General features: G+C 44.5%; 1 protein-coding gene across 2 annotated transcripts; it reads right to left on the bottom strand.

Annotated features, from left to right (window-relative positions):
- Positions 1-18,140: 18,140 nt before the first annotated feature.
- Positions 18,141-19,772, bottom strand: LOC115565009 (protein phosphatase PTC7 homolog). 2 transcript variants are annotated; one of them, XM_089264395.1, is made up of 2 exons: positions 19,544-19,772; positions 18,141-19,425 (listed from the first exon to the last, which is right to left on the bottom strand). In XM_089264395.1, exons 1-2 carry the CDS (start codon positions 19,665-19,667, stop codon positions 18,395-18,397), a joined length of 1,155 nt encoding a protein of 384 aa, XP_089120521.1. In that variant the 5' UTR covers positions 19,668-19,772; the 3' UTR covers positions 18,141-18,394. The 2 variants fall into 2 exon arrangements, with proteins under 2 accessions (XP_089120521.1, XP_089120522.1); XM_089264396.1 differs by having other exon boundaries at positions 18,141-19,771.
- Between the last annotated feature and the right edge of the window lie 6,037 nt (positions 19,773-25,809).

Here is a 25,809-nt window from a genome sequence, read left to right as displayed (position 1 = left end):
GACTCGACTCGACTCGACTGTCATGCGTCTTCTTCAGGTATCTACAGACCCTGACACACACACACACACACACACACAGACGCACACAGCTAGCTGCCTGGAATCGTGTGAATTATTAAAATCTAATAAACCACAAGATTTTATGTTACACAAAACTCGTTCGTCCTGCCAAAAGTCCAAGCACTACGCCACCGCCCGCCCCCCTCATGCTGCCAGCTGGCTGTCGTTTTCTTCAGGCAGCCAAAGTTTTTGCGGTTTTCTTTGGTTACGCTATTGAACCTTAAATTAAGTTTGAACATAACTTCCGCCCACACACACACTCAAACACTCGCACACACACACACACACACAGGCACACATGCAGACCATTTCTTGTCTTGTTTACATAGGTAAGTTTAATTTTCCTGTAGCACACTTTTCGGCGCATGCATGAAACATGTGCGTCGTGCCGTCTCTCTGCATGTTTGCATGTGTGTGTGTGCGTGTGTGTGTGTTCATAAATTTCCTTAATGTTCCAAGTGTGAAAATCTTTGCCGTTCGATGGCGCTTTTCACACGTTCGCCTTGGCCACGTCCTGGCCCACACCCACGCCCTCGCCCACGCCCACGCCCGGTCGTAGCGCCCAGCCCGGGCGCAAGCTTCCTGCAGCCCGGTGAAATCAAGCGGCAATGTGTAAACTTTCAATAGGTTCGTTAAAATTTTATGATTTTCGGTGTGTGTGTGGCCCGTTGCCTTACGGTGTGAGTGAGTGTGATAAAAAAAGCAACATACACACACACACATACGCACACACGAGCAACCACAGCAACAACAGCTACAAGAACAAGCAACCGACAAACGTGTTGAAAATTGTTGAGCTACTTCCGCTTTACGGTTCCGCTCCGGCGTGCGCCCTTTGATGTTGCACTCGGTCTTAAATTTTCATCGGCTCTTGTTTATTTATTGACACGATAAAAATGTTAAGTCATTTTCGGTTGCTTGGCCGCAAAACTTTTTAATAACACTTTTATTGTTATTTATCGAATATTCATGAGCCAATTTGCTGCCCTCTGATGTGGCTTAGCCAACAGATTAAGCTCTATTCGAGTGTGGCTCGAAGCACAGATACCTAACATGCGATTTTGGTTTGATCAATGATTGGATAAGAGCATGGGAATTACTTAGAATTCAATACGCTTCTTCTTGATAGAGACAACACACAACTTTTATTGCTCTGAAGAACACATCTTGGACTACGGCTCTAATGTGAAAAGTCTCTCTTGATGTCAGTATCTATAAGAAAAGAATTTGTTATTCTTGCATGTATTGCAAGCATAGATTTCAGAATTGCGATGCTCGTCAAATTTTAAATCACTTGCAGCTCGCATTACTTTTGAAATGTTCGTTCGTAATCAGATGTTACAGCCATAAAGAAACATCAATTTACTTAGATTATACCAAAATTTAGTAGTTTTGCATCTGAGTCTGAGTCTGAGATTTATTGAAGTTTTCTGAGCTAAAATACTTGATATTGTTTCAATTCAAATATATTTTGATACTTTACAGAGAGTTTGACAAAATTGAAGCCGAATGTTATTCTTCAGCTTCACAAGTCAAAACGACTTTTAAAATGAATTTTTATTAATTAATTAACTTGTTTTTATTATATATAGATATGCTACTATAATTTATATTTATTTGTGGGTATTTTCAAAATCTAAAATTTGAAATTAAAAAATGTATCTAGTCGTAAAATTCAATAAAAATAATAAAAAGAGCATTTTTTTGTGCGAATTAGGTTTCCTTCTGTTTATTAATAATTAATTATGTAATACACTTTTGTCTTTTCTGCTATGTTAAAATTGTTCCTATTCCATCTACTGAATTTTCCCAAATGTATAAAAAATCTTTAATATATATTGAAAAAAATAATATAATAATATAATAATATATATTGAAAAATATTGAAATAAATAAAATGAAAAACAAATAAAAAATAAATTAAAATAAAATAAATACAAAAATAAAAATAGAATAAATACAATAATAAAAAAATAAATAAAATAAAATGAATACATAAGTAAAATAAAATAAATAAAAATAAAATTAATAAAAAAAAATTAATAACTGAGCCCAAAGTCATGGAATATCAAAATCAAAAATTTTTTGCAGCAATATTTATGTGTGTTTAAATTAGCAAACCTATAGAGATCTAGTTTTTAATTGTTTATTGTTGGCGTCATTTGAAATGTTTGCATAGAAAGCACTGGCAGTATTTACTTATACAGCATCTGCGAGTCGTGCACACCCGACCGGAGCACTCACACTAGCTGAACTGAGTGTCTTCTGTAAAGTTGGGCACTTACCTTAGTCTTGCTGCCTGGCGCTAAGTTTCTGCTCGTTTCCTGCTCCTTTTCGCACATCCTGCCAACTCTGACACATTCTCTCTCTCTCTCTCTCTCTCTCTCTCTCTCTCTGGCTCTCTCCCTCTCTAGTGCTTTTATTTTTTCTCTGTCTATATTACTGTAATTTTGCAACTTTTAAACTGCAGCACAACTTGGCGGCTGGTCTTTGACAGCTGCATATACAGCCGGATTCTGGCGCTTTATCTTCTGCATATGCTCAGCGCTTCCTCCGCCCGCTTTCTTAGCCAGCTGGCTAGCTTATGGCCTGCAGGTGTGTGTGTGTGTGTGTGAGTGTGTGAGCTGGCACGTCAAGTTAACAACTGATGTCATCTTCTTTTACCGTAGCCCTGCAATTGCGGCTGCTTCTTTAACATGCAGTCAGTCAAGTTGGCAGGCTAAAAAAAAGGAAGAAAAAAAAACAACTTTTGGCCCAAGCAAAAGGTGTTACATGTCTGTGCTTGCAGCCTTGCAACGGCAACGGCAACAGGAATAGCAACAGCAACCAAGCAGCTGTCAAAATGACAGTTGAAAAAACAAGAAGGCGTCGGCAGATGCCAGGAACCGTTAGGAGTAGGTGGCGCGGGCAGGCGTCATACGCAACATTTGATAAACTTTTCACAGAGAGAGGCAGAGAGAGAGAGAGAGGGAGAGTGGGAGAGTGAGAGAGCTGCAGTTATCTGTGCTCCGTTTCGTATGCAACACATTGCTGGACGCGTGTTGCAAAACAAAAGAAAAGAGAAAGAGAGAGATAGAGATAGAAGGAGCAAAAGAGAGAGAGAGAGAGAGAGAGAGCGTAGAGCGAAAAAACAAGCCAAGCAGCTGCCTACAAGTTGAGCCAACTCGAAGACGCTTGCCACAAGTCAACTTCTGACTAAACTAATTATATGCGCAAAAAGCAAAAGAAATCAAAGCTGCTGAGCTGAACGCACACAGCCAGGACTTGGGTCAGGGCTCGAGCCGCAACTCGAGTGCTCATGCACACAAGTGAGGGTGTGTGTGTGTGTGTGTGCGGCACGCCCACGCCCATAGGCGTTTGATGTGTTGCTCAAACTTCAAAAAAAAAAAAGAAAGAAAGAAAAGGCGATCGGTAGCGTGGCAAACAAAAGGCGCAAAATTCAAAGCGAACGCATCCTTCCACACAGCACCCAAGGCAGCGGCAGGGGCAGAGGCCAAAGGACCAAAAGCCACTTCACATCGGCGGCGGCTGTGAAAATGCTCAAGTGCTTTTCGCACGCATTTTCAATAAATTTTTATTTCATTTTTGCTGTTTTTCTCCTCCTTTTCTTCCACTTTTCTGGCTCTGTGCTCCTTGCATATTTTTCGCTGTTTGGCTCTTTGGCCTGCCACTCGAGTCCTGCGCTCGTGTTTGTTGTGTTATTGTTTTCGTCGAGCAGCCTGTTGTGGTTCAGTGGCTCAGTGGCTCGGCTGCACGGCTGATGGCTCTCCTGTTTGTCAGCGCGCTGAGGCAGAGCAAATCTATTATTGTAACGAGCCGGCTCGTAAATCGCCATTGAGCTGGCATTAAAGAATCAATCGCTGAGCCTCAAGTGCTCCAATCAACAATTGTTATTTATACCCACCAAAAAGTTTGCTCAGCTTGTGTTAGCCAGGGGAAAAAAAACGGAAAGTTTTTTTTTATTTTTTCTCTTTTACTTGTTTTGAAAATTATGTTTATGCATTGGGCACGGCTCAGTGAAACCAGTTGAAGCCAGTTGAGGGAAGCAGTACTTAAGGGCTTAGATGTGGCTTCACTTTTGTTATTATTATTTTTATTATTATGAGGTTATTTTTTAAATTAAAAAATTAAGCTAGGTTGAGCATTAAAATATTAATTTTATATATATATATTTATATATGGCCATGATTATCATAGAATGTAGAAGCATGTCGTTAAACAGCTGCCAGCTTTTATTTTAATGTGAATAATCATATTTATACTATATAATATTGTAATAAATTTTAATCAATTATAAAAACTATGCAGTATTAAATATTAAACTGTAATTGCAGTCAGCTCAAAAAGCTCGATGTGAATCAAGTTTTCGGTTATCGCAATTGCAATTGATCTTAAATACATACAGGGCTGTTCGTACTCGACGCAACCATCTGGCAACCTCATATCTACAGGCTCAAGCTGGCCACTTGAGAGATATCATGCTCAAGTGGTGCTATGCCAACAAATCTACCTGCATTAAATAATATAATTATTATCGTCAACATAACGAAAATTGTATTTCACTTTGATTTTAAAAGAAAAAACATGAGTTCGTCGAATATGGGCAACCTTGTAGGGCTGCCAGATGGGCGCATCGAATAGGGACAGCCCTGCAAGTGATCCCATTGACTCGAAGTCTTTGACTACTTCCACACATTCTGTACTTTGAATTACTTGAAAATCAAATTTCAAGTCCAGCTGAAGGTGTCTTAAACAGGCTACATTTCGAGTACTTTTAGCTGGATATGGTCTTCATAGTTTATATTATTAAATATGTTATGTTTGCTTAGTATTGATAATATTTAGTATATATTAAGTCTAAGACAATTTCGCAAACTTTACCCCATTTGAACTGGAAATGCCTATAAGTTGAGCAAGTACAGCCTGGTCTTCTATTACATACTCTTAATCTTATATGCATATGAGTGTGTTTGAGTATGTTTATCTCTGCTCTTCTCTCTTCTGTTAGTCTCTCTTGTCTTAGTCTCTGCGCTGCTTAAGCATTTGATTACAGAAGCTTGCGCCCACTTGATTGTATTTCAATCGATTCGAATGGTTTTCGTTTCGCATTTGACATTTTCTGGGAATTGTCATCAGGCAGTTCTCCTCTTCAGCTGTGCCCACCTGTTGCCGCTGCTGCTCGTTCTTGGGAATTTCGGCAGCGTCTTACGCACAGCGCGAACTTAACACCAAATCAACCATGCAAATTTCCTAAGCTTACCGCAAGACAGCAACGCCTTGCAGCCGCAGCCGCCTCCTCCTCCTCCTCCTCCTCCTCCTCCTCCTCCTCCTCCTCCTTCTGCTGCTCCGTGACGCCAAGGAGCAGGACCAAAGCGAAATAGCGAGCGAGCCAGTCAGCCAGCCAGCAAATGCGTCAACTTAATTAGCAGCGTCACGTTTATGGGGCAGAAGGCGGGGCTGACTCTGAGCTGCCAGTTGGGCATATTGTTTAATATTGTTTCTTTTTTTTTTCGGTCGTTCGGTCGTTCGTTTGGCAGCTTTGCCCTGCTCTCTTTGCCGCACCCTCCCCCTCCGCCCCGCTCCAACCGCCGTTCCACCTCTCTTGGCTCAGTTCGGTTCGGTTTCGTGTTAATTGTTGCGCCTCACAGAGAAAATTAATGAACTCAAGTTGTTTGTGTTGGGTTTTTATTTTCGCTTTGCGGAGAGCGTAGGGTATTATTATTTTCTTTTTGCCTTAACAGAAATTGATACGGCTGCAGGGCGTGGCTTGTCATTGCCTTGAATGACATAATCTAATTGAAAAGCCATTTAAGCGTGCTGCATGATAATTTTTTTGTTGTTCTTCCGCAGGGCTCGAGCCGCCCCCACGAACTCCCCACGAAGTCTTGTTTCTGAAGTGAAATGTGAAGCCGAAGACTTTTAACGTGATTTGAATTGATAATTTGCAACAATTAGGCATTGCCTATGAAATTTGTCAGACTGCCGGCAAAAGTTGATGGGCGATTCGCGCATGTTTTAATTTAATCGAATGAAGTTTGACAGCCGCTTGAGCTGGGCCAGCCAGAGCACTGAGTGGGGGTACTGGGAATGGGAATGGGAATGGGAATGGGTCCACTTGAAAGTGACATCTAAATGAGAGCAAGTTAAGTGTGTGCTGCAAGTTGTGCTGAAAGTTACTCAACTTACAAAGTAGATGGGCAAATTGTTGTTGCTGCGCTTTATTCCTTTTACGCCGGCTACGTGCGCCACCTGCCGGCCATTGGCTGCAACTGTTGTATGGTGTGCGCTGTCACGTGACATACGATATTTGAGTTTTCGAGTTCTTTTCGTAGCTTTTAACTTGATTTCTGCTTTGCTTTGTGCACTCTGTGCCCCTCGTTGGTGTGACTCGGGCAATCCATTGTTCAGCCAACAGCAACGCCCACAGCCCACGGCCCCCTGCCACAATCAGAGTTCCACTTTGTCTGCTTAGCGCGCGTCCTCGTCGTTCCCATCCATGAGGTGTTAATGCTTTGTAAAGTTTACACAACAAAAAAACCAAAAACAAAAAAATGAAAAAAACTGAAAACAAAATACAAAAAAAATATATATAAATGTTAAAGTACAGCGTATGTGTCTGTTGAGGGCGAGACAGAGATGCATAGAGTGCGATAGAGAGAGAGAGAGAGACACGTCAGTCAGAGACAGAGTGAGAGCGAGTTGTGCTTGGGGTTTTGGTTAGGGTTCTTAAATCTGATGACGAGGTTAGCGCAAAAAGCTCGTCGAGCTGCACAATAAAAAATGCCAACCACAAAGCATTTTTATGAGTTTCGTGTAGTATGTGTCTGTTGCTCTTTTCTTCTGCTCTCTCGTTTCTTTTACACTTCACTTTGTTTATTTGCTCTTCTTCTTGCGTACTTAGTATGCCAAAACTCCGGCTAGCTGCTCTGCTCTGTGGCGAGGCAGCAGACCCAGTTGCATATACAAATAGACTTGGCTCTGCTTAGACACTTGATCGACAGTGCGCCCAAAGGGCTCTTCCTGAAACTTTAGATGGGCGAGTTTAGCAAAAGTAAAGCTCTTTGACGATTGATCAACTGGTGGAGCATTCAGTAATTACTGAAAGAGCAAAGATTCTTCAGCCAAAGACTCCAGCGTTCGTTGTAATCAATGTTTAGATGCAGAAGCTAAAGATTTATATATACATATATATTGTTCACTTTCTTAACTGTTCAAGTATATAGACTGCTTCACAATTTTTTTTTTGACCAGTATCTAAAATAGCTCTGCGTATCTATAATACCTAAATTAATTAAATAAATAAATATAGTCGAGTCCCGATAATTCGAAATGGCAAGGGGTTCCGTTTTTTTATTTATCCAGAAATTCAAATTATCCAGAACTATCAAGTACGAATATTTTTAAAGGATAAATAAGTTATTTCGATTCATCGCTATTTCAAATTTAAGCGTACAAATTATCGAGACAAAATTTAAGCAGCAGTAGTAAATGTTTAACAAAACGAAAGAAAATTTTATACCACTTATTTTCAAAATATTTTTAAAACATTTTATACACATTAAAATTCCAAAATCAATTAAAAATAGTTGCAGAGGCTTCTAATAAATAAAATTTGTAAAATTGATGCTTTTTATGATAAATCAACTAACTAATTTTTTGACTGCTTGCGGTGTGATTTCGACATGTACGTAAACCTCACTTAATGATTGCTATTCTATATAAATGCATGGATAGATGCATTGCTTGCTTGCAAATGAAAGTTGACCATTTGATTCCCTATGCTCTGTTCACGAAATCAAATGATCATAATCATGCTCAAGCAGGAGACATCGTTTCGAGAGCGAAACTAGAAACGCAACGATTGCGATCTCGGAGGAAGTTGCTGAAGAAGCAATGCAATCCAACTGAGTTCTTTCTCAGAGAGGTAGACACCGAGAGTAACTATGCTATTCTACTTTATATAGAACAGATGAACTGATTTTTTAGTTGCTTTGAGATAAGTTTAAGTTGAGTTTAACTAAATCATTTAAGAATTAGGTATGGATAATCTACTGAATATTTGATTATAAATATAATATAAATATAAATTATTATAAATCTTTACATTCACTAAAAAATCAATGGAAATGTCTGTCATGGCTATTGATATTTAAGCGTCTTCATTATCTAGCTACTTTAATTACTTGAATGCATAGACAATAAACTTGGCATCCTTTTGGAAGCACACGCACACAAACACACACACACACACACACACACACACACACACACACACACACACACACACACACACACACACACACACACACGGGATGAACTCAAGTTGATTGCCAAGATTGCGATTAGGAGGAACAATTTTAAAGCCGCATGCGAGTAACATTTATTTAATAACATTTACGCGTAATGTTGCCCATTTACGAAATTTGTCGTTGTCGCATTTTGGGCAATTCTTTGGGTTGGCATGGAAGGGGGAGTTGGGGCTGGGAGCTGGGGCACACACTTAAAATAGTTTTATTTCAATTAACAACAGAAATTCGATGAGTTTATTTGGTGTTGTTGCGTTTTATGCGAGACAAGATAAGAGCGATGGCGGCAGCAAAACATTTTATGCCCGGCTACGGTCCATGGGTCCAGCCAATGGGCACCGAATGAAAGGGGAGCGGCGCGGGGATGGTATGGGGATGCGAGTGCGGATAGGGAGAAGGAGGGGGGATTGGGGTTGCGTGCTTAACTGCTGCACAGTAGCTCGTATAAATGTAGCGCTCTCTCTCTCTCTCCCTCTCTCTGCATGTGTGTGTGTGTGTGTGCATGTGTGTGTGATAATGTTGACAGATAATAAACTCGGAAAATTACAAAATTACAATCAACTTATACAGAGCAAAAGAAAGGGATACACATGAAGAGAGAGAGAGGGAGAGAGCGCGCGCATAGTGGGACTATTGCAAAAATGTGACATGCATGGGGACGCTGCTAATGGCGCGCCATTGTCCTCTGGCCCGGCTCTGGGTATGCCCAATTTTATGAGTGGAACGGCAGCCTTTTGGTTGCCTCATCGCCAGCATCGGCAGCGGCCTGGGCCTGGGCCTTGGGCCTTGGGCCTTGGCTTTGCGGGCCATTTTGGCGTCATGGCGAACGTAAATTTGCCACCACAAAACTATTCAATTGAAAGTTATTTACGTTTATTGTTTTATTTCATTGCCAGTTGGCAAACATTTCAAATGCCCCCAGCTCCGACTATGCAAACAACGCAAATATTTCAAAGTCGAGACGTTGTGTTACAGAGAGAGAAAGAGAAAGAGAGAGAGAGAGAGAGACAAGTCGTATGTTGGTATGGCTCTCGAAAGATTCACTGATCAGCGCATAATTAAGCTCTTCTTGTCTATCCCACTATATCTCCCTGTCCCTATCTCTCTCTCTCTCTCTCTCGCTTTGAGCTTGGCGTGCAAGTCAACTTTAAGCCCTGCCACACAATTGAGAGACGCTTTGATTTATGGCCAAATGCCATTAGGCCCGGGCTGCCCATCGATTAGCCATAGTTTGCCGAGCGCCGTGCTCGAAATCTATACTTCCGTTGTTAATCATTGGCATCACTTAATGGCCCCTTCCGTTTTCCGACAACACACACACACACACAGAGACATAAATACATAGACAAGCCACCGTCGCAGTCACAGTCACAGTCACAGTCAAGTGGCTCCGTGTTTCGGCGCATCGATGAGGGGCAAGCAGCGAACACGCCCTTCAATTACAAATCTATGCGAGCCGCCTCTCCTTCGACTTGCCTGTGCAGATAATCTGCTAAAGGACTTCCGCCCGGTGCGTGCGCTGCGTGCAAAGAAAAACACAAGGAAAAAGAAGAAGAAATATTTGAAAAATATAGAGGCAACAACTCAATGGGCCTGGCACAGTGGGCTCTGTATATTAACTTTACAGTTATAGCATGACGCATAACAGCTGCGATGTATTTTAGATATATAAAAAATGATTGAATAATAACTATATATAATAACTACATAAACTAACTATATATATTAAAAATTAAAATATTAAATACAATTTTGGTTATATTTTTAATATATTTATTTGATTTATCATTGAAATATTAAAATATTAGACATCATATTTTATTTTGGTATTTTTTTTTTAAATTTTGTTTTTTTTTTTTTCAGAGAGGCATTAAATAAATATTATATCATTCTGGACAATTATTGGAAGTTTTTTTTTTTTTTTTTTTTTTTTTTTAACAATTATTTTTTTTTTTTTTATTTATTATTTTTCTTATTATTAGCATTATTGTATTATCATATCCATTGAGCATCCTGACGAAAATCTGCTTTAGCTCCTGCCGCACTATCACTCACTTTTGCTTTTGTATTCCGCCTCTGGTTCCACGGTGCATTGCTGAGCAGTGTAACTGAAAACGCAATGATATACGGCCGTGAAATTGAATCGTGGCATGAGAGAGATTTCATGCACACACACACACACTTACTCAGACAGGGGAAGGCTTTAAGTGCTTGCCGCTGTTTTACTTCTTTCGCCGAGTCATGCCACTGCAACAACTGCCACGGCTGCCATTTACGGTAACGGATCTTTGGCAAATTCCTTGGACAAACTCAACAGACTCCGACTCCAACTTCAACTCGGACTCCAACTGTGACTCCAACACCGACTCCAAGTCCAAGGAGTTCATAGTCGCGGTCCTTTTGTATGTGCATTGGCTTGGATTTTTTGGCGCTGCAGCCAAAATTTATTGCGCCGCTGCGCCGTGTTGCGTGTCCGCACAGTCGCAGACGCTGGCCGCGGAAAAAGGGAAAGACAAAGGCAAGGACGAAGACGAAGACATCCAGCCCAGCGGGTTGCATGTCCTGCCCGGCCCGGCTCGGCACGTCGCCAGCTCGTTGGCCCGCCTGCAGCCTGGGTAGGCGTTGGCATTGCGTTTTCGCCGGCCGTGTTGAAATTGACAGCAAAATAATTGGTTGATTATTTATGAGACAAACGAGCGAGACGACGTGGCCCACGACGGGCTGAGTCGCCTGCCCCAAAGTTTGTTTAGGCCGCATTTGAATGAATGCAAAGAAAAAAGTTAGAACTACACGAAATGTTTATTGTTCGTATTTGCAGCAAAGCCGTAAGACTTGGCAGGTTTACGAGTCGAAGGAATGCCCCATCGAGGGGGCATGGGTTGGCCAGACGAACAGACTTGAAGGCAGGCAAGACTTCTATAAGAGATTTACATTTATATAACACCATCAGGCAGCAATCGGAGTACTACGATGCCGATGCTATAGAATAGTTGTGCTTATCAATGGGGCTCTCTGCAAGTCGAGCTGAGTCTGAGCAGCCGTCGGGCCAGTTATGGCCAACGTGAACGGTGGGCAAGTGCCTCGGGGGCCAAGTTCATTAGTCAAATAGAAACTAATCGCACGGCACTGAGCATACGACTCAGTTAATCCCCAGAGCGGGTGGGAGAGAGAGATAGAGAGAGAGAGAGGACTTAAGGCCATGTCAGAGGCGAGGCGGCTTGGCTTTGATGTTGCACCAGGCATACAACTGATTGTTATCCAAATAGTTATTTAAGCAATTCAAATTGTGGTAATTAAAAATGGCCAACAGCCCACGCATACGCATACGAGTGGGAGTGGCAGTGGGAGAGGGGCGTACGTACCTAGACAATGGCTGTGGCTGGTCCTTGACATATGGAGCCGGGGCAGCCGAGGCACATGACTTGGGCCCCATTGCCGGCGGCTGGCTGTTATTATTTTTGTCACTGACAAAGCAAATCACCGAAAACCAACAAAAGCAAATGCCGCACAGGAACACACACGCACGCACAGGCACACACATGCACACTTCCAACAGGAGTAACAAACGATGTCGCCGGCAGCAGAAGGCAAAGGCACAATCTCACCCCAATCTCACCCTCCCGCTGCCCCTTCTCCTGACCCATCTGCAGTGGAGTGGAGCCTCTGGCATAGGCCTATGGAGGAGCCGTCCGTTGTCCATTGCCAGTCCAGGCAATTTTCCTGTTGAATTATGAGGATATTTGTTTCGTCATGAAAGATTGGCCCCAGCCCGGCAGCTGCATTCACTCTCTCATTGTAATCCTTACGCAACGGGCCAACTGCAAGGTTTTTATTCTTCTTTTTTTTCTGTTTCTGTTTTTGTGTTTTGCCTTGTTCTGTGCCCTGGGATTTGAAGTGCTCCTTGTGGTGTGGTGGCATTTTCAATTTGTTGTTGTTGTTGTCGCTACTGCTGGTGTCGCTGGTGCCGCAACAGAATCGTCAAGTTAGAGCTCACCAAATGCACTGTCGCACGCTCTGGGGGCGCTGCAAGTGAAATGCACTCCGCTGACTCCAGGGGTTGCGGGATCAGGGCACTGGGTTAGGTGTCATAAGAGGAGGCAGACACACACACGCACACACACACACACACACACATAGCAGTTGGTATATCTGCCACACAGTGTAACACATGAGTCTTAGCTGGACCACGGGCTGGCCCGATTTCATCTACAATTCATAGAAATTTCAAACGATGCGTAAACGAAAACGGAAAATACACAGCAGCCGAGCAGAGAGGGAACTAGAACGTAAGCAGGAGCTGGAGCTGGAGCTGGAGCAGGAGTAGAAGTAGAAGTAGGAGCTAGAGCTGCAGCCAGGGCCATTGCTGAGCAGCAGGAGTCGGCAGAACGGCTCAAAACGTGGCAAACTCTTGGTCATCTTTTTAGTCCAGAGTCCGGGGTCAAAGTAAACGAAATTGTTCAACGCAATGCAATGCAACTTCTGGCCAAAAGGACCAAAAATTGCGTTTTTGAAATGCATACGCAAGACAGAGAGAGAGAGAGAGTGAGAGTGAGAGAGAGAGAGAGAGAGTGAGATACCAAGAGCGAAGCAGGCAGAGTTAGTTTGGGCCAGGCAGCTAGCAAATCCGACTTTGGTTGATGATGAGTGTCGTTATCGCTTTTGTAGAGCTTCGTTTTTGTCATAGCTCTCCGCAAGTGGGCGACTGCCGGGTCCGGCTGGCCAGCTCTGAGCAACGGCTGCGGGGCTTACGAGTATTTCAACTGAAACTTGAATTTACATTTCGATATGTGGCCAGGCACAGCCGCAGCAGCAGCCGCAGCAGCAGCAGCAGCAGCAGCAGCAGCAGTAACAACAACCAAAACAATCAAGAAAAGCAATTGGTGTAGTTTCTGGCCAGGCTCTCAGCCGGAAAAGCGTCGCAGTCGTAGTTTTGGTCGGACGATGATGTAGCTGCACGGATTGATTTACGTTCGAAAAGATTTCTCAAGTGCGACAGTGTGTGCATAGCACAGTTATACAAACACAGCTTACAGTGCTGCCACGCCCATCGCCCACTCTCTTGCTCTTACCCTTGCCCTGCCTTCATGTCCGCCTCCTGCTCTTCCATTCCATGACTGCACATTTTTCTATATGTTTCTGCATTTTGACTACTTGGCTTTCAGATTGAGAACGAGCGAGAAAGAGAGATGACTGAGATTTATCAAAAGGTAATTTATACATGTGGGTGTGTAATTTATATATAGATATATGCGACCCCCATACACACACACACACACACACGTACAATCTTTTGGGCTTGTTTACTCTGCTGTCTGTTGGCTAGCTGGCTGCAGTTGCAGTTGCATTTGGAAGTTACGCAACAATTTTAAGAGTATTTCGTTGATAATAAATCGCCCGAACCCTCTGGCTCGGAATCGGAGTCGAAGACAAAGGCTGCATAGAAATTACCCATCGTCGACCAGCCCGGACATGATTTTCATGTCACACAAACAAAATTTGGATTCCAAATTTGAATTCTCAACAGGGATTCTGTGCATGCGAGCCATGTAATTATGCAGTGAGCATCAGACGATTGTCCCGCCCCTTGAGTAGAGGCTGAGATTAGACACTAACTTGAGCATAAACTAGAATCAGTTGAGTATCGAATAAATTGATAAATTGATGTATAAGAAAAGAGTTAAATTGAAGGTTGATGAAGTTGAATATCTGATTATCTAGAGGTATTTTAATTCTTAAGTTATATATTTATGATATTGAATTTGTGAAAAGTCGAATCCCTCTCACAAGGATCTCTGGGACAGAGATCCCTCAGAAAAGGATCCCTCGCACAAGGATCCTTCGGGCAGGAATCCCTCGCACAAGGATCCCTCGCATAAAGTTCCCTCGCATAAGTACCACTCGGACAAGGATCTTTCAGACAAGGATCCCTTGCATAAGTACCATTCGGACAAGGATCTTTCAGACAAGGATTCCTCGGTACAAGTCCCAATCAAACAGGAATTTACCGCTGATTAAACATGGTTCAGCCTTCACCTTAGCTAAGTAAATATTTTGCAAATATCAATGCCGATTGGTTTTATTTAACATATCTGGCACACAGCCAGGGGAACGCTGGATGTGTCAGATGCAGATCCTGTCACCGTGCCGGGGCCCTTGCGAAGTGCGGATATGAAAAACATGTCGGCCAGGAGCGCAAATGCATAAATTCAATTTTCGCATGGCAAAAGAAAGAAAAAGTTGCATAATTTAACGCTGTCTATGGACGCGACTGAACGTCGGACGGATGGGTGGGTTCATGTGGATTCGGTCGTGGTTTGTTCGCCTGTATCAATGGCTGTAATGGAGGGCCGCTGAAGGGCAGCGATATGATGTAAAAAATTGCAAATCGAATCGAGCAGCCAAACGAACGACTGACTGAAGGTGGGCAGCTGACATGAAGTGCGGCAGAGGCCTGAGGTGGGCTGGGCTGGGCTGGGTCCAGCGAACCAGCTGGTCTGCATACCGAAACGTCAAGAGCACTCGCACGACAGTTGCTCGCCTAAGCCCCCCCGCCACCAGATGAACCCCCCCGCCCAACCAAACCATTCCAGCTGCTCGCTGCGAGCCCGCAGTCGAACCCGGGCAATGGCCACGGTATAAACATTGTTGACATTTGCCAAACCTACTTTAATCACTTTTTAACCCCATTTGATACAGTGTCAACATGCATGGGGCGGCGGCTCATAAAATGGACAGTCGACAGTCCGTAGTCGGCAGTCGGCAGTCGACAGTTGGTAGTCGGCAGGCAGTCCGTAGTCGGCCGTAGTCCGCTGTCCGATGAGGACAGAAACTGAATGCAACGCACAAATAAAACAGCAAAAACTGCGCCGAGTGACAAAAAATGCCAATGACAAACGTCGAAAAGGGGCGGGGGGAGGCAAGCAGAAACAGGAGGAAAAAAAATATATATATATGTATATCCAAAAATGGGAGCGCAACAGTAAAAGGACATTCTGGCCACGTTGACCCTCGTGCCGTAACCCGTGCCTGGCCCACTGCCCGGGCGCCTGGGCATGGTCAACGAGCCGAGCTGCCAAAGCAATTGATTTACTGCACTTTGTTTGCCAAAAATTAATTGAGTTGATGACAAGTGCAATTGATTTATGCGGGACTCAAATGAGTGTGGACAAACGCATGGATGAGCGGACTACCGAACGGACGGACAGACAGACGGACGGACGGATAGATAAAAGGATGAGCTGATGGATGGGCTGGCGGAAAGAAGTTTAAATGGATGGATAAGCAAAAGGCCACTAATATGCGGGCCACTGTCTCCAGTCCAGATATCCAAGACCCAACAAAAAGCAGAAGAAAACCCAAAAATTGTAGAGAAAAGTTCTATGTCGGAGAGAATAATTTTGTTTTAATAAAATCTCAAGTTGGAAGTATAGTTAGAGAAGGTAGAGAAGGAGGTATAACTGAGAAAAAGTCAGAGAGAGAGAGAGAGAGAGAGAGAGAGAGAGAGAGAACGAAATAGTGCAAGGAGTACGGAGTGAAGAGATAAATAGAGGAGAGATAGATCGAGAGAGAGCGAGATAGAGGATAGTGAGAGAGAAATAGATAGAGAGGGAATGTGAGAGAGATTGAAAGAGAAGGGGAGATAGAGAAAGAGAGAGAGAGAACTAGAGAACGAGAGTGCAAGAGAGATAGAGAGAAAGATCACACTTAGCTGAACTCACAAGATATTCGTTTTGGGATAAATCTCAAGTCTCCAATACTAGCCAGAGAATTGCTATGAATTAATGAGAATTGTTGATCTCATGAATTGAGGATAATAAGTCAAAAGAGTGATAGACGTAAGCAGAAAGAGTAAGAAGTAAAGAGAGATAGAGCGAGAGAGAGAGAGAGACATGGCAAATCTGAGCCCTAATCTCTACAGACAGATCCCATATATCTTACGCACTCTCTTACATTATATACAAATTTATTGTTAAATCAATTCTCTTAATCATACAATATACTAAAAACTAGTCTAATAGTACATATTACATTTTAGGCACTACTAATTAGTTAATGCAGTCGCCTGTCCAACACTCCGCTCTATATCACGTTTCCTACAACGCCGTTTTCCAGTCTCTCGACTCGCACTCTTCGAGGCCGTTGTCGCACAACGACAGGTGTCAAAGGCAACGGTGTAAAAATGTTACCTGTGTGTGAGCCCCCATCTTGGTTCCATGTTCTGTCACGGAAGCGTGCCGCGCACACATGTCAGGCCGTGCTCTCGACCAGTTGGTCGGCTGGTTGCCTGGTTGGCTGGTTGGATGATTCGCCGGTTGGCCGTTTGGCCGTTTGGTCGTTTGGTTGTTTGGCTGGCGCTGGTTTAGACCAAAAATGAGCGACGCAACGGAAATAAGCGCCAAGCGGATGCCGACAAACGAAGCAAATGATTCATTTCCGATGATGCGACAGAGTTGCGCGCCTGCCTCTACCCGCCTCTACCCTAATCTACTGTCCGCTGTAGTGCGCCTTGTCATCGTCGACGGTCGCTACCAAAAATTTGCATGAAATGCAAAATCAAACGGGTCGCGGCACACCTAGAGGATGTGTGTGTGTGTGTGTGTGTGTGTGTGTGTGTGTGTGTGTGTGTGTGTGAATGTGTGTGGCAGCAAGGCGTTGCTGGCTGGCATCACGCGTCACGTTTCACATGGCCCGTGGAAGTTGACGAGCGACCGACTGTTGCCACTGTTGCTGTTGCCGTTGCCATATTTTATGAGTCCGGTCTGTGGCGCAGCGTGTGTTATTGATATGCTAACGGTAAATGTCGTTGGGGTGTGGGCCAGCAGGCGACAGTAGGCAGTGGGCAGAGGTGCGGGCCTTCGCTCTGCATTTGACGGCCGGTGCCCCATGCGGAAGTGGTTAAACCGAGCCATAGGCCAACGCCAACGCTAGCTCTGACCGGGGCGACATATGTCGCGGGCAAACGTGTGAAATTTTAAGCCAAATTTTGCACAGGGCGCGCCCCCATTTATAATGCGAGCAGCCCCTGGATACATGTGGCAGACAACATATTGGAAATCAAAATGTTGACATGCAGCAGGCAACATTTTTCAATTAAGCCGACAGCAACAGCAACAGCAACAGCAACAGCGACAGCGACAACAACCTGGATGCGTCTAGTATGTGGAATGTTATCTGACCGGGCCAGGATGGGTGAAGATGGCCAGCAGCGAGTCGCATAATGGAGGCTGCCCCCCCAACTCTCTATGCCTGGAATCGAAAAACTCGTTAAGTACTCCGGGAAAAACAAAGAAAACGAAAACAACAAAAGAAAGATCCAAACTCATTTCGATATTTTAAAGAGTTTACTTAAATTTGCATTAAATTTTCAGTCTTGTGATGGGATAGTCAGATCTGTGTCGATTGGCTTAAAATGGAATCGCAGCAATTCCCTATAAAAACAAATGAAGACACTTTTCTAGCGCAAAGGTAAAGTTTAATATCCTTATGCCAGAAGATAAAAAAAAAAAACACTCGACTTAATTTTGCATTTGAATGTGTCAAGAAGGTCTAAGGCTCAGGCGGGTGGACTTGGGCATGCAGGGGCGAGGGTTTCGTTTGGCCAATGGCGTCAGTTCGAGTGGGGCATCTGATGCCTGCGAGCTAGATCAACATGGAATGCCGAATTTCGAAGATTGAACTAACTCTAACTATGCCCTAAATATACATATTTATCTACATATATATATTGAGAGAGAGAGATATCTATGCCGATTGGAACGTATTTTTTTGGGGGGGTTTTTGTTTTTGCTGTGCTGTAGACAATCCCGTCTCCTGGTGTGTGCATGAGTCCAGAGCATTCACTGGCAATTGCCCACAGCTGAACAGGAATAGCTTGGAGCTGTGCACAGCTGCCAGTGAGTGCACACAGATGGGATTGATGAGTGGTGGGCGTGACTGTGGGGCATTCCGGCATTCCTTTTAATGAGATAGTTACTGCAGTATCACAAAGTGCATTGCATCAGAGCCAGCATCCCAATCAAGCTGGCCAGTTAAACAACGCTGGCCAGGATGACGGTTACGTCGTCCGGCTTGCCGCCAGGCGCATCGATGTTGTGGCGCCTGGCATTCTGGGTGAACGGCGACTCGTGGTGGGGATTGAAGCTGAGCGAGCGGGCCATCAGGGCCACCGAATTGGCGTACGTCTGCAGCTTGATGGGATCTGTGACGCCGGCCGCATGGCTGAGCACCTGCAGCAGCAGCTCCTCGGACACATTGTCGTAGACACCGTCTGTGGCCAGCAGCAGTAGATCGCCCGGCTGCATGTCGAACTCCAGGAGGGCGGCGCACTCGGGCCCATCGGTCAGCACGTTGAGCCCCTGTCCAGGGGGCGGCACGGCCAGCTGGTACGGCGTATTGAAGTGATGCTGCTGCTCCTCGGAGCGGCAGACCACGGCCCCGTTGCGTATGACCAGCAGGCCGCTGTCTCCGATGTTCGCCGCGTAGAGGGTGCCGCTCTCGCGGTGCAGCGTCAGCACACAGGCGGTGGAGCTGCCCAGGATGGGCTGCTTCTGCTCCAGCAGATTGCAGTAGGCGCGGGCGAGCAGCAGCTCGGGGCGCGTCGACTCAAAGTCCGCGGTGTGGGCCAGGCGCTCGCAGGAGCGCATCAGGAAGCGGCTGAACAGGCCCGGATCGATGCCATATACACGCCAGCCGCCGACGCCGTCGGCCACGCCCAGCGTATCCGCCTTCGAGGTGGAGGTCTTGAACCAGGCATCCTCGCCGAACTGCCCCTTCACATAATCGGGATACATGACGATGTCCTTGGGAAACCCGCATACCACGCTGATCAGTCGCCTTTGCTGCTCATCGAACGCCCCCGTTGACGGCGAGCCCAGATCCGAGCTTGACGTCGTTTGCAGGCCGGCCATTGACTCCGTTGAGACCTGGGCCTTCAGGCCCAGCAGGCGGCCTATTAGTTGGATCCCGCCGGTGGCGGCCAGGCCACCGGCCGTGCTGGCCACCGTCGATAGGGAGTGGTAGCTGCTGTTCATCGCCCGCTGAATGCTGCGCCTGGCATTATCTAAGTATTCATTCATGTTTCTCACAAGTCGACGATCAACAATGAAACAACGACTTCGTATGTGGATATATGTATGTATGTGTACGAATATATTGTCTTGTTGCGAATAGATATTTACCTAGTAGAGGCGACACATAAATACGAAAAACCAGACACACGAAAAAAACAAAATTATTAAAAGGATTTACAATGTTTGTTGTGTGTGTGTAACTAACAAATGCCGAAGTAAAACTAACTGACATCCCATCCCCATTCGCCACATGGACAGATGTGGCAGCGCAGCCAGGCGACGCCTACTCAAAAGGATCCTCAAACAGCCCACGAGATCCGCACACGAATGTGGGCAAGCCGCAGCTTATCCGGGCGCGGAGTTGAATTGTGAATCATTTTCCACTTTCAGTTTGTGAAGCGTTTTCAATGCTGTCAGATTCAGATTGCCACGTGACATACATCACACAACTTTGACAACTCTGAATATGAGTAGAGCTCAAGCGAAAGTGTCTAAGCATTTCTGAAGTCTTTTTCTGAATATTACAAAGTGAGAGTGAACGAAGAAGATCCACTGAAAACAGAGCTTCAGATCGAGCTAAGCTTAGGCTTGTGAGTGAGAGAGCAGCTTGCGATTGAGCTACTCCATATTCCACTAGAAAAAGGTATTTATTGATATTACATTACATATATTACATGTTTCACACATTAACATTCATTCTGTCAATTAAATTCATAGCATGCTCAATGGGCAACACTTTGAACATAAAATAAAAAATATATAAAATCGAATAAAATCTAACGAAATATTTAAATATGCTGCATCAAGTGCATATGCAATTTAAGCAAATATTTTGGCTTCAATTGAGACATTGATTCTATGTTTTTATTCAGCTTCACAAGTAGAAGCTGCAAAAATAATTTATAGCTTTTCTGTAATGCATACATGTAGAGAGTGAAATAAAAAATATAAAAAAATAATAATAAATTCAATAAAATCGTACTAAGTATTAAAAAAAAAAAAAGTTACAAATTAATTTTTATTTTTTTTTTTTATTATTATTATTTTTTTTTTATTTTAGTCTGGGCCAAGGCAAAAATTATTTTAAATTGGAATATATGTAAATGCAGATTTTTATTAGATAAACTAATTGACAGAGAGTCTTACTAAGATTGTTGCAGTTGGGTGTTATTGACTTCATAATACTCCCCAATGGTGTCAAAAATAGTTTAGTCTATGTTGGCAAAAGATTAAATAGGGAATCTGCCCTAATAAATCTGCTAGACCGAAGCACTTATAAGACATAGATACCCTTTAAACTTGCCACGCCTTTCTTTGGACGTAGATTAATACACTAGATTTTCTATATTATTATATATTATACATATATTTCAATTTCCCTCGCGCTTCAACAGCCTGCAAACTGAGGGACACCAGTGAGCGAACCCCAAACATACCAAAATATATATCTATGTACATATAAATAAATAAATTCACATAAATATTCACACACACTAGCAAATTTTCAAACGAATTTCTAAATTCAAATATTCTACATTGGATGAAATATCGAATATCGCAATGCTATTTAATCGATTTAAAGACTTTTAATGGCATCAGGCAGGCGTGCTGGGACTGACGCCATATGGCCTCAGCTGCCATGCACAGTGTTGGCCAAACAAAAACAGTTGCCTACTTACGCACAGCACAGCGCAGACAGCCACTCGAATCTGACAGTCAATCAGTCAATCAGTCAGTCAGTCGGTGAGTCGGTGAGTCCTCTGGATGTCTGTCTGTCTGGCTGGAAGCTCCGTCTTCATGTCTGTTCGTCTGCCTGGCTGGCTGGCTGGTTAGTTGGCTGGCATGTGTATCTGTTTGTCGCTCTATTTGCTTCAACACCCACTGCAAATTAAATTCATTAGTCAACTTCCGGATTCACACACACACACACACACAGAGACAGAGATATGGCTGGAAGCTATAGCTGAAGCCGTTGCCATGTGTTGCCTTGCCTCAGCTGACTGCCTGTCAATTCAGACGGATTTGAAGTCAACTCAATTTGAAATCAATAGTGTGTGAATAATCCTTTCACACCGACGTGCCTCAATACACACACACACACAAACGCACACACACTCGTAGCTATCTCTAGTTGCGCTGCATCTGGTGCAGCGGGTGCATCTGAACGCTGCCTGCATCGCTGCCTGCCTCGCCTGGATGCCTGGCTGTGTACTTGAAAACATTTTTGCATTGATTGCACTTCATATCGCTCGCTCGCCCCCTCGCCCGCCCGCTCGCTCGTTCGTTCGTTCACTCATTCATTCGTGCAGTTGCACAGGCCGTTTATTCATGGCCTGCCATTGGCATATGTTGCTTCATTTTGGGGCACATGCCGCATGGCAACCAAAAAAGCGACGCTGCCTCTGCCTCTGCCTCGCTGGCTGGTCGCCTGCCTCCCGTCTCCCGTCTCCTGCCGGCCAGCCAGCCATTAAGCCAACGACTCCTCTGCCGCATTACCAAAAGTATTTAAGCAATTCAATGCCATTTTGACAGCAGGCACCACGGACCGCCTCCCCCCCTGTACCCGCCCTCGCCCGCGCTGCATTTTACAGCTGCACTTCAGCCACGTCGAGTGCCAAGCAATGAGCTATGCATGCAATTTAAGCGCCAGCCAAGTGCCGCACCGTCTGAATGCAACTGCATTTGTTTGCTGCCCCACCTTACAAGCCACACACACACACTGTCCCTCCCTCGCTGCCCCTCCCTCCAATATAAAGCCCCGAAAAAAAGGGAAAAGAATTCGTTGCAGGAGGCGCCACTAGGAGCACTGCCAACGGCTGCTGCTGCCGCTGCTGCTGCTGCGACGGCTGCTGCGGCTGTCATTGTAACGCGCAGTTAAGTTGCCTCAGGCTCCTATTAAGGTCGTTTGGCTATTAAATGGGGGCCCGCTTGGCGCATGCATGCGAGCCTCCAGCCACCACACGGCCACTTGGCCTGTTTGTGTCTGTAATTGTGCATAATTGAGTTGAATTTGGCTGCCACTTGAGCGGGGCTGTCTATAAGAATGGCCAGTTGGGGGCGTGGGGGGAGGCGCGGGTGCTGAGGCAGATGCGTTATGAATTAATGCAGTGGCTGCTTATGCTTATATATTTGCATGTGTATGTGCGTGCATATACATATCTGTATGTGTATATGTGTGGGTGTGTGTGTGTGTGGGGGGGGGCTGATAGGAATTCTATGCTATTTGCTGATTGATGCCCATGTCAACATTTGCAGATGGAGAGCGGAAAGACTGAGTGAGAAGCAAGGCGACAAATAGAGCTGCACGAATTGAAGCTAGAAAGAAACCATAGATTGATGGAATAATATCATATTATGATGATGGCATGAGTCCATTTGAAATGAAAGAAGGAGAGAGATATATATATATATACAGTCAACTGAGAGGAAACGAAAGAGATGGGAATTAAAATTAGAGGGAACTATATATGGCGATCAGAGGGCACCAGAGTCCTAGTAGGAAAGAGAAGCAGCGAGCAGTTAGAGAGTGAGAGAATGATACGGACAATTTGATGGAAATGAAAGAGGCAGCAATGGGAACTAAAGAGAAACAATATACAGATCAAATTGCACTGGAATCCATTTGAAATGAAAGGGAGAGAGTGAGAGTGAGAGAGTGATATAGACAACTGGATGGAAAAGAAAGAGAAAGAAATGAAGCTAGGGTGAAGCTACATATATACAGATCGAACTGAACTAGAATTCTAATATTGATAGGCTACGAGTTCCATGTTTGATGCTCTAATTGATTAATGTTTGAGAGACAACCTCTCCTGACCAACTGGCCACTTGCACCTTCCCCCTCTGGCCCCCCCTCGGGTTGAACGTTGCCTGATCAGCCAAGCATTTCAATTAATTTCATTAGATTCGTACAATTAATGCATAGCAATGGGCAGCCGGACGCACTGGCTGCTCCCTTGGGCTGCCACTCAACAGAGCCACGGACAAAGGCCGAACAAAGGCAGCTGTGGTGGGGTGCGGGGCGGGGCGGGGCGGGCTAACTGGACGTCCAGCCACAATTGTTGCTGACCAATGATCAATTTAATAGGAAAACAATATTGATAGCCCGGCACAGGGAGCCAGACGCAAACGTCGCCAGGGACTCGGCCGGACAAGACACTTGACGTTCAACTTGAAATGCTGAATGGAGGCGGAAGTGTTGCGGTTCGGTCTGCGCGGGTTGGGGAGCTGGGTATTGGGTCCGGAGTCTATGCTGGGGTCTGGGGGGGTTTCACTACTCGCATTCAGTGGCAACGGGCCAGGTTCTATGCTTTGTTTGTTTGGAAACTTGCTCGAAAACTTTTGGTGTTGTGTTGTAACTAAATTTCAGAGCATATACATACGCACACACACGCATACACACACAGCTAAGCAGTTTAAACTGCAGCTAGTTGGCAACACTTTCACTTGTGCGTTGTCTTTGGCCAGTGCCCGGGCTCTGTTTGGTTTCTTGTGGTTTATTATTCACGCCTGAATTGATTGTAAATTAAAGTTTGCCGGGCGTCCTGTGCCCTGGTAGGTCCTTGGGTCCACACAGTCCGCCGGTCCGCCGTTCGTTGTGCATTTTGAGGTCAGCCTATGGCAAAGTTTTCTTTTGTGTGTGCGAATTGGTTACTTGGGCCGCCTTTGGCCCGACTCGCCCTCCCTCTCTCTCTAGCTCTGGCTCTGGCCGGCGCTTGTGTCCTTGTCCATTCTGGCAGGTCCTTGTCGCCAATGTTGTCTGTCGCCTCGCTGCCCATATTAGAAGCCAAAAGGCATTCAAGTGCACATAAGACGATTACACATCATTTAACCGACGCACAGCAAAACTATGGGGCCATGCCCTCCACCTCCAGCTCCAGCTCCCTCGCCCACGCCGCACCTCTCCCGCTCTCCCGCTCTCTGCTATCCGGCGTCTGTAATTGTTGCTCCTTGGCAAGGACCGTGCGGACTCCTTGGGCTGCCTTTATTGACTGCTGCATATTGATTATTGTTACAATGCTGAGCCAGAGCCAGAGCCAGAGCTGGAGCTGGAGCCGGAGCCAGGGACTTCATTTTGCTGCTCTTTTAACATGACTTCACTTGATTGCCGGCATTTGTCCTTCTTGTTTAAAATTCAATCGTTGTCCTTACAGACAAACAAACACACACACACACGCACAGATAGCAGACGTGGAGACATGTGTATATGCGTGTGCCTGCCAGAATTTTAAGACAAAATTAATTTGGTGTTAATACAGTGAAAGTGTTTGCAACTTAAGAGTTTAAGTTTACACGCAATAGTTTTGCTGTTCGCATAACTTTAAGATCTGGGCTGGCTGGGAGTTTGTGAATTTTGAGGTTGATTTATGGCACGATTTATGGGCTCTTTAAGGTTAAGAGTCTGAATAGAAGATGGCAAGGGGGTTGCATCAGTTGCTGAAATCTCATATAGCTGAGATGCTAATTTATGGCTTAGTATGAGTTCATTAAAGCAAAGAGTCTTGGAGTGGGGCATTCGCTTTGATTTTAACTAATTAACTCGATTTTATATATGTACATGTAACATACATATATGATACTATTTTTGTTTTCTGAAAAGTTAGAGTCTCGATTGACCTGAGATTCACAAAGTTCAGTCAGTTTTATATGCATCTTTATTTATATACATATCTATTCATTTGTGATGAGCTCCCATGGACAATGGTAGACAAGTGTTCTCATAGGATATGGCATTTTGACTCTCACGATAATTTTCAATATCAATAACTACAATTGCAGATCTCATTGAGCGTCACGGCCTCAAACAGGTGTCGAGGCTATCAGCGCAGTTAAACTACAAAGTGATCTAAACTGGGTAAAAGCTAAGGAGAATATAACCTCTGGACTGCCATGAAATCGGTTGACTCTGAATCACTTTCATATTTTATTATGCTTAATCAATCCACATGTCCACTTACACAGCAAGATACACACATATACACACATACAAATTTACATACAAAAGTCACTTTAAATGTGAAATATAGCATAGCAGTTGACTCTTTGATTCCTTACACTCTGTTGCGCTCAGTCAACTGAATAAAGTCATGCTCACTCGCTCTCCCTTCTTCTCTTTTATTTATTGAGCACCGTTTAGGGAGAGCTTCGATTGACGATCGCAGAGTGAGACTCAATAAGCCAATGCAAACGGTCTTCACACTCACATGCTCATGCTCCCACTCAATTCAGGTATGCAACTGATGTGCTTAGAGAACACAGCATCGCTCACTCACCAATACATACTCAAAAGACTTTCGGCAAGGCAAAAGCACAACAAAACTGTCTCTGGTCGAACGCGAATGAACTTGTTGAAAAAGCATCGATCGGTTGCCCTC

This window comes from Drosophila navojoa, chromosome X, assembly GCF_054131105.1.
Source record: "Drosophila navojoa isolate 15081-1374.11 chromosome X, UAZ_NAV_1.0, whole genome shotgun sequence".
Classification (NCBI taxonomy): Eukaryota; Metazoa; Arthropoda; class Insecta; order Diptera; family Drosophilidae; genus Drosophila; species Drosophila navojoa.
The sequence above is the reverse complement of the archived record's forward strand: the minus strand, read 5'-3'. Positions and strand labels throughout refer to the sequence as shown.